The 13,081-nt window shown below is 41.6% G+C and overlaps 1 protein-coding gene across 1 annotated transcript; it reads right to left on the bottom strand.

Annotated features, from left to right (window-relative positions):
• Positions 1–6,813: 6,813 nt before the first annotated feature.
• On the bottom strand, positions 6,814–8,424 carry LOC129894763 (uncharacterized). Its single transcript, XM_055970411.1, has 5 exons — positions 8,145–8,424; positions 7,833–8,000; positions 7,570–7,643; positions 7,316–7,383; positions 6,814–6,976 (listed from the first exon to the last, which is right to left on the bottom strand). The coding sequence occupies exons 1-5, from the start codon at positions 8,422–8,424 to the stop codon at positions 6,814–6,816; spliced, it is 753 nt and encodes a 250-aa protein (XP_055826386.1).
• Between the last annotated feature and the right edge of the window lie 4,657 nt (positions 8,425–13,081).

Here is a 13,081-nt window from a genome sequence, read left to right on the forward strand (position 1 = left end):
GCAGGAAAGTTTTCTTGCGAGCAAGGGAAGAGAATTTAAGGTGGGGCAAGAATCTAGGATGGCTTGGCCACGATTAATCTCAGCCCTACATCTCAAGTCGATTTGGTACATGTAAGACTGCCCTCCTCCCACACCAAGTCAACGCAATACGGCCTCTACTCGCTACTCAATTCATTTTCGTGGACCAATTACTTAGAACCTGTTCAAATAAAATTTTGATCAATACTTATTAGATTAAAGCTAAAAAATAAAAATTTATGACTTTTAATTTATTTTTGTTATTTTTTTTAAATATAAGTGTTTATAAGTATTTTTTAAGTTTATCTAAATATTTCTAAATTGCTTTAAATTTATTTTAACTTAAAAGCATCTAAAATAAGTCAATTTAAACGAGCATTAAAATAGAAAAAGACGCTTCCACACTATGAAAAAAATTAATCATTATCACGCAGCTTATTAAGCAACAAATATGATGAAAGATTACGAAAGTTGATTCTAGCTTTTGGTATGACAATTGGACATGAATGAGGGGTTTATATCACATTCTGACAGAAGTAAATGGGAGGAAATTGAAATGTGTCACTTTGCAGATTCTCAAGGATAGAATCAACAAAAACTAAGAAATTGTTTATACGAAGACTTTGTTCACTTTATAGTGAAGAATATACCTCCTACCAATAGTTTAGACAAGCCAGTTTGGATGCTAGAGTAAAGTGGAAACTTTTATGTAAAGAGTTCTTGGAAATATATAAGGTGAGAGGATGAGAAGTAACATTTTTAAATTCATACGGAGCAAGAGGTTGCCTTATTTTTATTTTTTTCTATAGAAGGCATGGAAGTTCATTGTCATGATTCAATTCCTTAGGTCATGATGGCACCTATTATACCCCTCCAGTAGGTAAGTCAATTCGCCAACCCGGAACTTCAAGTAATGGGTTTGAGGGCATAAACTAAACAAGAGTGGCGAATTATAAAGGTAGGCAGAAAGAATAAGCGGAAGTAAACCAAAACATGATATAAACAACTAAAGATCCCTCCCAAAACCTGGAAGTCACAAGTATAGAGCTGCTACAAAATAAAAGATGAGTACAAGTCACCAAAGTGGACCGAAAATATATATAACAACTGACTAGTCTCAAAAGGCAAAAGACGACCCATCCATACTAAAGAAGACAGAAATGATCCAAAAACGCCAAGTGCTCACCCTAGTCTCCGAAGCTGACTGCAATAGGCTCGATCTATCCACGGCGGTAGCTGGTGCTCGGTCATGCATCACGAAAGTAGATGCAGAGTGTAGTATGAGTACCAAGACAACAGGTACCTAGTAGGATCATAGGCCGACTGAGCAGAAAAGGTAAAAACAATATGCAAAAGAGGAATAGCCTAAATAAGAGAAAACATAAGCATCAAAAGGGGGAAAGAGTACTACTTATGAGAACTACAGCTAATTATACCCAACTGGACCCCCATAAGCCCAGCCGAGACACTCGTACACAAGTTAAATAAAAACCCGGACGAAGTCCCATAAGCCCGCCGAGTACACAGAATAGCTACAACTATCAAGGCTAGAAACCAAGAATCTGTGATGTTAGGAGCCGAAGTACTATATCATTTCCAAACCCAGAATCTCTAAGAGTCAATCGATCTAGTGGTGACTTAGGGATCGAGGCCGGGACTGGGACTCAGATGCTCTGGGTACCCGGATGCTCGCTGTAATACATCGGTATGACTAAGGCCGAGACTAGGTACCCGAATGCTTGTCATACTAGCAAGCCGATAGAGGCCGGGACTGAGTACCCGGATGCTCCCCGATAATTCAGAATGGAGGCCGAGACTTGATACCCGGATGCTCATAGATAATCCAGAATAGAGCCTGGGACCGGGTACCCGGATGCTTACAGATATTTTATCCTATGGTGCTGAAAATTTCCTTTTCAAACTAAACAATAACAGTACCGAGAATCTCCTTTCCAATGAGTCAATCGATATGCCGCCAAAGCTGGAACTGAAGCCAAAATCAACGATCACGAAATCTAGTATTGCCGATGCATCATGAAAGTCATGATTTAAACCGAGTTATAGATGAAGGTATTTTTTTAAGAGCAAGGGTAATGCCTAGCTAAGGCCAAACTATCAGGCACTAGCCCGCTACACCATTCTACAAGGATCTAAGTCCACCAGAGCGACGTCGGGACATCTAAAGAAAGTTTACATCCTATACTAAGTACAACACACTCCACAATATCAACAACATGCTCATTCAACTCTTCTTATAATACTAACAAATAACGAAAAGACACATATGCTTCTAAATATCCAAAAAAACGATAACAAGCCTAAAACATGATTTTTAACATCTAAAATATACAAACAAACTACCCAACCCAAATTCTAACTATTTCAACATGCTTTCACACATTCCAGCTCAATCTAAAGAAAGGTAGAACTGTAGCCTACCTGTACGCTAAACACACGAGCTCCAAATTACTATGCTGGAGCTTTTCCCTTATGAACTACCTCAAAATGCTTCCACGCTATCAAAAACAAAACCACAACATCAATACAGTCGTTTAGACACTAATTTCATAATTTTTGGAGACGGACTAATTTTGAGATCTAAAACAGGAATTGTGGGACCCGCATCCAAAATTCTAGATTTGACACCCAAAACAGGTTCTAAACATCACCCCAAGCTTACAAATCAGATTTATAACATAATTCGAGGTGGAAAACTATGCTGGACGAGCATGCAACCAAAACTCATAAATTCCGACTAAAAGACCAAAAAAGGCAGCATCAAAATCAGTGAATTCTAAAAAACGAGATTCTTTCAACCCAAACAAATTGTACTATGACAATACTTGCAAAAAAACCCACAATCTAGCCTCAAGAATCACTCAAAATGGAGTTATATTGACCAAAATACCCTCTTCTAAAATTCCACAAAATTTTATTCCAAAAATAACTAAATCAGAAACTAAAAATGCATTTTTACCTCAAACGAAGCTTCTCCTCACATTTCTGAGATCACCACAAGATTCCTTACGAAATTCTCTTGAATTTAGACCCTTGAATCACAAAAATCGGGTTTATATAGGTCAAGAAATAATTACTCAAAGTTCTTCAAAAACTCAATCCAAAAATGGACACAGCTACAATTAAAACCACGATTTTTACCTGAATCGAATGCTCTAAATCAGTTTTCAATCTCTCCAATGTGTTGTCCACGAAAAATCTCACAAGTTTTCCTTTTGAATCACCCAATTTGAAGTCCTAATGCTCAAGTTATGGGGTATTAAAGTTGGAGAAAAAAACCAAAAATGGGACTGCTGCTGCTGCTGTGATTTTCAGATTTTGGATTTCCAAAATCTCCGATAGGGTGCTCGGAATTCGTTCAAAATCCGATAAAAATAAACCAAATATGCTACCCCACTAAATTTGACATTCTAGACTCAATGGCGCATTTAGAATTTTCATACGAGATCATTTTAATAAAAAGTGGGTTCGGAAGCCTTGAAAAGCGAACGAAGGGTCATTTTAGACCAAAATCAACATTCCAAAACTAATCGCGCTGTCAGAATTTTTATTCGAGTGCGTTATCCAAGAATGTTGACCAAAGTCAACCATTGGCTAACTTTCAAAGTCAAAAGCGCCAAATGACCCCAAACTCGTATCGATTGCCTCGATAGTCATTCCAACAATGTTACTAGCCTAATTTGGTCATTCCGGAGCTGATGAAACCATCAGAATTTGAATTTGATATCTCATTGACCCAAAACTCGAAAAATCACAACTAAATCAACTTAGGCCTTTAAAATACCAAAACGGACTTGGGACCTCTAAAAATTAAACCAATACTTCTTCTAAACCAAAAACCATCTCCCAAATCCAACGGAGTCGTCAGAATTCCATTTCGGTCATCGAAACTCCAAAATTTGACCAAAGTCAAACCTTGACTTAAAGTTCCTCAAATTCTCAACTCAAGGCCTCAAATCTTCTTTACAACTCCAAAACTGATTCTGTAAACTCTCCTAGTCCAATTTCGACATTTCGGAGCTGTTGGAATCGACGGAATTCCATTTCGAGACTCATAGCTCCAGTTGACCCAAATACCACTTTCTAGTACTTAAAGCTTATGAAAACTCAAAATTTCCAAAGACTTAACTTTTCATAGGATTTTCTAAAAATCAACACCCGATACCAATCAAAAATAACTCGAGACAACTAAAGGAAGAGGCAAAATGGTCATTTTATAAAAAATTCCAAAAATAACCTTGAGGGTCATTACAATATCCACTACTAAAAGAACTTTTGTCCGTAAAAGTAGGGACAAAAGTATACCTGGATGGCCAAATAAGCTGGGGAACTGCTCCTGCATCTCCTGCTCGGTCCCCCATGTAGCCTCCTCAATCGGACGATTGCGTTACTGGACCTTAATCACAGGGATGGACTTAGAACGGAGCTGGCAAATATCTCTGGCTAGAATAGCAATTGGCTTCTCAACAAAAGTTAAACGATTATCCAACTCAACAGATTCATACTGAAGCACGTGAGACTTATTTGGAATGTACCGATGTAGCATAGAAACATGAGAAACAGGGTGTATAGCTGAAAATGTTGGTGGCAATGCCAACTCATAAGCAACCTCTCTAACTCTCCTCAGAATCTCAAACGGCCCAATATACCTGGGGCTAAGCTTACCCCGCCTGCCAAATCTCATCACGCCCTTCAAGGGCGACACCCGTAAGAACACCTGATCTTCTATCTTGAAGTGCAAGGGCCGACGCCTGCGATCAGCATAACTCTATGCCTACTCTAAGCTGTCCTCAACCTGTCCTGAATAACCCAAACTCTAGCTATGACATCCTGAAGTAAATCAGTACTATGTGGCCCAAGTTCTGAAGACTCAAACCAACCAACCGGAGTGCGACAATGCCTACCATATAAGGTCTCAAATGGGGCCATCTGAATACTAGAGTGGTAGTTGTTATTATACGCAAACTCTGCCAAAGCTAAGTACTTCTCCCAATGACCCTTGAACTCTAATACACATCTCGCAGCATATCCTCTAGAACTTGAATAGTATGCTCTGATTGACCGTCGGTTTATGGATGAAATGTCGTACTAAGATCAACCCGGGTGCCCAACTCTCTATGAAAGGCCCTCTAGAAATTTGAAGTAAATTGAGACCCCCTATCTGATATAATGGATATCGATACCCCGTGCAGACGGACCACCTCCTGAATATAAATTCGAGCTAGATGATCTGCAGTAAAAGTGGACAGTACTGGCAAGAAATTTGTTGACTTGGTCAATCGATCAACGATGACCCAAATACCATCATTTCCTTTGGATGACCGAGGAAATCCCATCACGGAGTCCATGGTAATTCGTTCCCATTTCCACTCAGGAATGGGTAATCTCTGAAAGACTCCACCAGGCCTCTGATGCTCTGCCTTAACCCGCTGGCAACTTAAACAATGTGATACACACTCAACTATATCTCTCTTCATACCACTCCACCAGTAATGCTGTCTTAAATCCTGATACATCTTCGCAGTGCCCGGATGGATAAAATATCTGGAATCGTGGGCCTCGTGAATGATCAACTGAATGAAGTCTCCAACTCTAGGAACATAAAGGCGACCATCGAACTGTAGTATGCCATCCGAATCTATAAAAGCCTGGCCACCCTCGCCTCGCAATACTAACTCTCGAAGCTCTACCAATGCTCCATCTTCAAACTACCGGCTACGAATTTGGTCCAGTAGAGATGATTGAGCTCCCACAAAAGCCAAAATTGGTCCGAAATCTGAGATTTCTAACCTGACCATCTAATTAGCTAAATACTGGATGTTCAAGGCTAGGGTCGCTCCAAAGCAGACAAGTAAGCTAAACTACCCATACTCCCCGTCTGCCGGCTCAAGACGTCCGCTACTATATTCGCCTTGCCTGGATGGTAGAGGATAGAGATATCATAATCAGCCAGTAGCTCAATCCAACGCCGCTGTCTAGAATTAAGATCCTTCTGACTCATAATGTATTGTAAGCTATGGTGATTTGTATATATCTCGCAATGGACTCCATATAAGTAGTGCCTCCACATCTTGAGCGCAAAAACTACCGCCACCAGTTCTAGGTCATGGGTGGGGTAGTTGCGCTCGTGGACTCTTAACTGTCTAGAAGCATAAGCAATAACTCGGCCACGCTGCATCAGTACACACATAAGACCTATACTAGAAGCGTCACAATATACCGAAAAGATCTCTCCTTCAACAGGTAGAGTCAGAACAGGAGCAGTGGTAAGCAACTCCTTAAGCTTTCGAAAGCTTGACTCACACTCCTCGGACCACACAAAGGGAACATCTTGGCGGGTCAAACGGGTCAATGGGGCTACAATGGTAGAGAAATCCTCAATGAATCATCTATAATACCCAGCCAATCCAATGAAACTCTGAATCTCCATAACAGATGTGGGCCTAGCCTAACCACGAATAGCCTCAATCTTTGCCAAATCCACTCTGATACCCTTCTGGACACCACATGTCCCAGAAATACCACAGACTCCAACCAAAACTCACATTTTGAGAATTTAGCATAAAGCTACTGATCTCTCAAAGTCTGGAGCACAACCCTCAAGTCCTGCATGTGCTCCTCCTTACTCCGCGAGTATACCAGTATGTCATCGATGAATACAATCACGAAGGAGTCAAGATAAGGCCTGAATACTCGAGTCATAAGGTCTATAAAAGTTGCGGGGGCATTGGTAAGCCCAAAAGACATCACAAGGAACTCATAGTGGCCGTAGCGAGTTCAAAAAGCAGTCTTAGGAATGTCGGCTGCTCTAATCTGCAACTGATGGTAGCCAGACCTCAAGTCAATATTAGAAAACATGATCGCACCCTGAAGCTGATCGAATAGATCATTGATACGAGGTACGGGGTAACAGTTTTTCACCGTCACCTTGTTCAGCTGTCTGTAATCAACACACATCCACTTAGTCACACCCTTCTTCTTAACAAACAAGACAGGCGCACCCTATGGTGATATACTCGGGCAAATAAATCCCTTACCTAGAAGATCCTCAAGCTGCACGCTGAGCTCTTTGAGCTCTGCAGGGGCCATACGATAAGGTGGCTTAGAAATAGGCTTAGTTACCAACTCTAAATCTATGACAAAGTCAATATCTCTCTCTGAGGGTAGACCAGGTAGGTCAGTAGGGAAGACATCAATATACTCCCTAACTACAGGGATTGAATCAATAGTAGGGGCCTCGCTGGACACATCACAGACATATGCTAAGTACGCCAAGCACCTGGATGCAACTAGCCGTCGAGCCCGCATAAAGGATATGATCCCAGTTGGTGAGCGGCTATAAATACCCTACCACAAGACCAGGGGAATACCAGGCATGGCTAATATAACGGTCTTGGCATAACAGTCCAAAACCACAAGATGAGGGGACAACCAATCCATGCCCAGAATAACATTGAAGTCCAGCATATCAAGTAAAATAAGATCTGCCTGAGTCTCATGCCCCTGAATAGTTACCGCACAAGATCTACAAACCTGATCCACTACTAAAGAATCCCCTACCAGGGTCAAAACATGTAACGGGACCTCAAGTGACTCATAAGGAATACCTAGACGTAGAGCAAAATATATAGACACATAGAAATACGTGGAACCTGGATCAAATAAAGCTGAAGCAGTCTGTTGACAAATAAGGATAGTACCTATGATAACATCATCTGATGCCTCAGCCTCTGCCCTCGCTAGAGCAGCATAGAAGTGGCCCTGTCGGCCTTCCAAATGAACATTCACCCTACCACCTGACCTGCCTCCCCGGGAACCTCCCCGAACACCCTGCTGACCATCACCATGGCCGTGACCCCGATCTATACCTCCTGGTGGAGGTGGTGCTACTACCAACGGTCTAGCCCAGCTGGGACACTCCCTAGCCCTGTGCTTCAGTGAGCCACAATCAAAGCATCCTGAAGCTGAGCGACCCGTGATAGCTCATCCGCAGTAGGAAGAAAACAGACCTGATCCCCTTGAGCTCTGCCCTATAGTGGAACCCCCTAAATGGGGTTGACTACCCTCAACTACTGGCAAGGCGGCCTAAATCGCTCGGCTGGACTGACCCTGCTGATACCTATCCTGCTGGAATCGCTGGTGGGGCCTGGGCCTATCATAACTATCATGGCCTCTAGAATGGGACCCACTGTAGCTACTCTGATGCCTAGGTCTCTTATCACTACCCTCTTGGTCCTGATGATAAATTATCTCGATCGTACGAGCATGATCCACCACATCCAGAAAAGAGCGGCCCACAGAAATAAGGTGCTCGGTCCTCAACCTCAGGTAAGGTCTCAATCCACGTACAAAACATCGTACCCGCTCCTCCTCTATGGGTAAAATCATAGTGGCATGTCAGGAAAGCTGATGAAATCTAGCCTCGTACTCTGCAATCATCATGTGGCCCTGATCCAACTGAGTAAATTGATCTCGAACACTCCTAGGAATGTATCAAGCCAAGTAAGCCTTTGGGAACTAGGCCCATGTCAATGGTGGTTACCCAGCTAGTCTGGACTATAAATAAGAGCGCCACCACTATCTGGCTGCCCCTCTAAACTGGTGAGTAGTGAAGTCGGCACATCTTGACTCCACAAGACCCAAGGAATGGAGCTGCTCTTGAGAGGTAGTCAAGAACTCCATGGCATCCTCGCCAATGGCTCTAGAAAATATCGGGGTTGACAGCCTCTGAAATACCCCTAACATCTTCTAATCCTGTAATGACATCATACTCTCTGAAACTGCTAGTGGAGGTGCAACAACTAGTGGAGGTAGCTGGATGGGCGGATCCCGCGGTGCTAATATGCCCACTATTGGGGTCGGGGCCTATGGTACAACTCCAATAGCCGTGAGGAGCTGCACAATCGTTGCTTGTAGTGCTAGGGTCATAACTGGTGCAGTTGGAGGCTATGCTGGTGGTGGTGGTCCCTCTGGCTGAGTAGGAATAGAAGTGTCCTGATGCTCCTTATCCAGCTCCAGCTTTATCTCTAGGTCGAGAGCTGGTGCTGCTCCCCTACCTGTCCCACGAGGACGACCTCTAGGCATGCCAGGCCTTGGTGCGTTATCACAACCGGTGGTACCGTGCGTACAAACCATCCCTATGAAAGAGTGGAACAAATAATATTTCATGAAATCAATAAGACTCAACACTACAGGAAATGATACAACATAGAGAATGTTCCTAATGACATCCTGTAGTATCTCGAAGATAAGTTACGGACGTCTTCACACCCATCCATGAGACTCTACTAGACATTAGCTTTGTACAAGTGAGACCAATAAACCTGGGGCTCTGATACCAACTTGTCATGACCCAATTCCTTAGGTCATGATGACACCTACTATACCCCTCTAGTAGATAAGCCAACCCGTCAACTCGGAACTTTAAGTAATGGGTTTGAGGGAAGAAACTAAACAAGAGTGACGAATTATAAAGGTAGGCAGAAAGAATAAGCAGAAGTAAACTAAAATATGATATAAACAACTAAAGATCCCTCCCCAAACCCAAAAGTCACAAGTACAGAGCTGCTACAAAATAAAAGATGAGTACAAGTCCCCAAAGTAGACCGAAAATATATATAACAACTGACTAGTCTCAAACGGCAAAAGATGGGCCATCCATACTGAAGGAGACAGGAATGATCCAAAAACGCCAAGTGCTCACCCTAGTCTCCGAAGCTGACTGCAATAGGCTCGATCTATCCACGGCGATAGCTGGTGCTCGGTCATGCATCACGAAAGTAGATGCAGAGTGTAGTATGAGTACCAAGACAACAGGTACCTAGTAGGATCATAGGCCGACTGAGCAGAAAAGGTAAAAACAATATGCAAAAAAAGAATAGCCTAAATAAGAGTCAATATAAGCATCAAAAGGGGGAAAGAGTACTACCTATGAGAACTACAATTAATTATACCTAACTGGGCCCCCATAAGCTCAGTCGGGACACTCGTGCACAAATTAAATAAAAACCTAGACGAACCCCTATAAGCCCGCCGAGTACACAGAATAGCTACAACTACCAAGGCTAGGAACCAAGAATCTGCGATGTTAGGAGCCGAAGTACTATATCATCTCCAAACCCAGGATCTCAAAGAGTCAATCGGTCTAGTGGTGACTTAGGGGGCGAGGCCGGGACTAGGACCCAGATGCTCACCCGAATGTTCAAAGTGGCCAAGGCCGGGACTGGGTACCCAAATAGTTGCCATAATACATAAGTGCGGTCGAGGCCGGGACTGGGTACCCAGATGCTCATCGTAATACATCGATATGACTGAGGTCGAGACTGGGTACCCAAATGCTCGTCATACTAGCAAGCCGGTAGAGGCTAGGACTGAATACCCGAATTCTCCTTGATAATTCAGAATGGAGGTCGGGACTTGATACCCGGATGCTCATAGATAATCCAGAATAGAGGCCGGGACCAGGTACCCAGATGATCAGAGATATTTTATCCTATGGTGCTGAAAATTCCCTTTTCAAACTAAACAATAACAGTACCGAGAATATCCTTTCCAATGAGTCAACCAATATGCCGCCAAAGCTGGAACCGAAGCCAAAGTCAACGATCACGAAATCTAGTGTTGCCGACGCATCATGAAAGTCATGATTTAAATTGAGTTATGGATAAAGGTATTTTTTAAGAGCAAGGGTAACGCCTAGCTAAGGCCAAACTACCAGGCACTAGTCTGCTATACTATTCTACAAGGATCTAAGTCCACCGGAGCGACACTAGGACATCTAAAGCAAGTTTATATCCTATACTAAGTACAACACACTCCACAGTATCAACAACATGCTCATTCAACTCTTCTTATAATACTAACAAATAACGACAAGATACATATGCTTCTAAATATCCAAAAAAACTCGATAACAAGCCTAAAGCGTGATTTTTAACATCTAAAATATACAATCAAACTACCCAATAAAATTTCAACTATTTCAACATGCTTTCACACATCCCAGCTCAATCTAAAGAAAGGTAAAACCGTAGCCTACCTGTAGGCTAAACACGCGAACTCCAAATTACTATGCTGGATTTGACACCCAAAACAGGTTCTAAACATCACCCCAAGCTTACAAATTAGATTTATAACATAATTCGGGGTGGGAAACTACGCTGGATGAGCATGCAACCAAAACTCATAAATTCCAACTAAAGGACCAAAAATGGCAACATCAAAATCAGCGAATTCTAAAAAATGAGGTTCTTTCAACCCAAACAAATTGTACTATGATGATCCTTGCAAAAAAAACCACAATCTAGCCTCAAAAAACACTCAAAATAGAGTTATATTGACCAAGATACCCTCTTCCAAAATTCCATAAAATTTGATTTCAAAAATAACTAAATCAGAAACTAAATATGCATTTTTACCTCAAACAAAGCTTTACCTCACATTTCTGAGATCACCACAAGATTCCTCACGAAATTCTCTTGAATTTAGACCCTTGAATCACTAAATTCGGGTTTATATAGGTCAAGAAATAATTATTTAAAGTTCTTCAAAAACTCAATCCAAAAATGGACACAACTGCAATTAAAACCATGATTTTTACCTGAATCGAATGCTCCAAATCAGTTTTCAATATCTTCAATGTGTTGTCCACGAAAAATATCATAAGTTTTCCTTTTGAATCACCTAATTTGAAGCCTTAATGCTCAAGTTATGGGGTTTTAAAGTTGGAGAAAAAACCCAAAAATGGGACTGCTGCTGCTGCCGTGATTTTCAGATTTTGGAAAATCCAAAATCTCCGATGGAGTGCTCGGAATTCGTTCAAAATCCGATAAAAATAAATCAAATATGCTACCCCACTAAATTTAACATTCCAAACTCAATGGCCCATTTAGAATTCTCATACGAGATCATTTTAATAAAAAGTGGGTCCCACACCCAAGAGCCATTTTAAGCCATATTCCACAACGGGCCTCGATATTAGTCCGGAAGCCTTGAAAAGTGAACGAAGGTTTGTTCTAGACTAAAATAAACATTTCAAAACTAATCGTGCTGTCAGAATTTTCATTCGAGCACGTTTTCCAAGAATGTTGACCAAAGTCAACCATAGGCTAACTTTCAAAGTCAAAAGCGTCAAATGGCCCCAAACTCGTATCGATTGCCTCGATAGTCATTCCAATAGTGCTACTAGCCTAATTTGGTTATTTCGAAGCTGATGAAACCATCAGAATTTGAATTTGATATCTCATTGACCCAAAACTCAAAAAGTCACAACTAAACCAACTTAGGCCTTTAAAATACCAAAACAGACTCGGGACCTCTAAAAATTAAACCAAACTTCTTCTAGACCAAAAACTATCTCTCGAATCTAACGGAGTCGTTAGAATTCCATTCCGATCATCGAAACTCCAAAATTTGACCAAAGTCAAATCTTGGCTTAAAGTTCCTCAAATCCTCAACTCAAGGCCTCAAATCTTCGTTAGAACTCCAAAACTGATTTTGTAAACTCTCCTAGGCCAATTTCGACATTTTAGAGCTGCTGGAATTGATGGAATTCCATTTCGAGACTCATAGCTCCAGTTGACCCCAAATACCACTTTCTAGATTTTGTTGCAGATACTCTTTCTAAGCACAGCCATAAGCTTGACAATACTCAACAATTCTATAATATGCAACAACTTCCACAAGAAACCAAGGGCTACATCAAGCTGGACAAGATAGGGATGGCAAGCTTTAGGAGAAAAAGATTAAAAAGGATCAAACAACCTCCTTGAACTATTTTTATCTTCAATGTTCTAACTTACTCTTCAAATTGGATATCAATATGACTAATGATAACCACTTTGAAGGTTCTACAGTTAGGACCATTGTAAAGGGGAGAGTCTCCCCTGCATCTTACCTACTTAGGATTAGAGTAGCCTTTTTCTTTTTCTTTCCTTTCCTTCTACTTTTTGACTGTGCAGGAACTTGTACACATGCAACATATCAATCCACAGTTGGAGGGCCAGCTATGTGTGCTGCATATTACAGCAGTGGCAGGATGGAGCAC

The sequence above is a fragment of the Solanum dulcamara genome, chromosome 7, assembly GCF_947179165.1.
Source record: "Solanum dulcamara chromosome 7, daSolDulc1.2, whole genome shotgun sequence".
Lineage (NCBI taxonomy): Eukaryota > Viridiplantae > Streptophyta > Magnoliopsida > Solanales > Solanaceae > Solanum > Solanum dulcamara.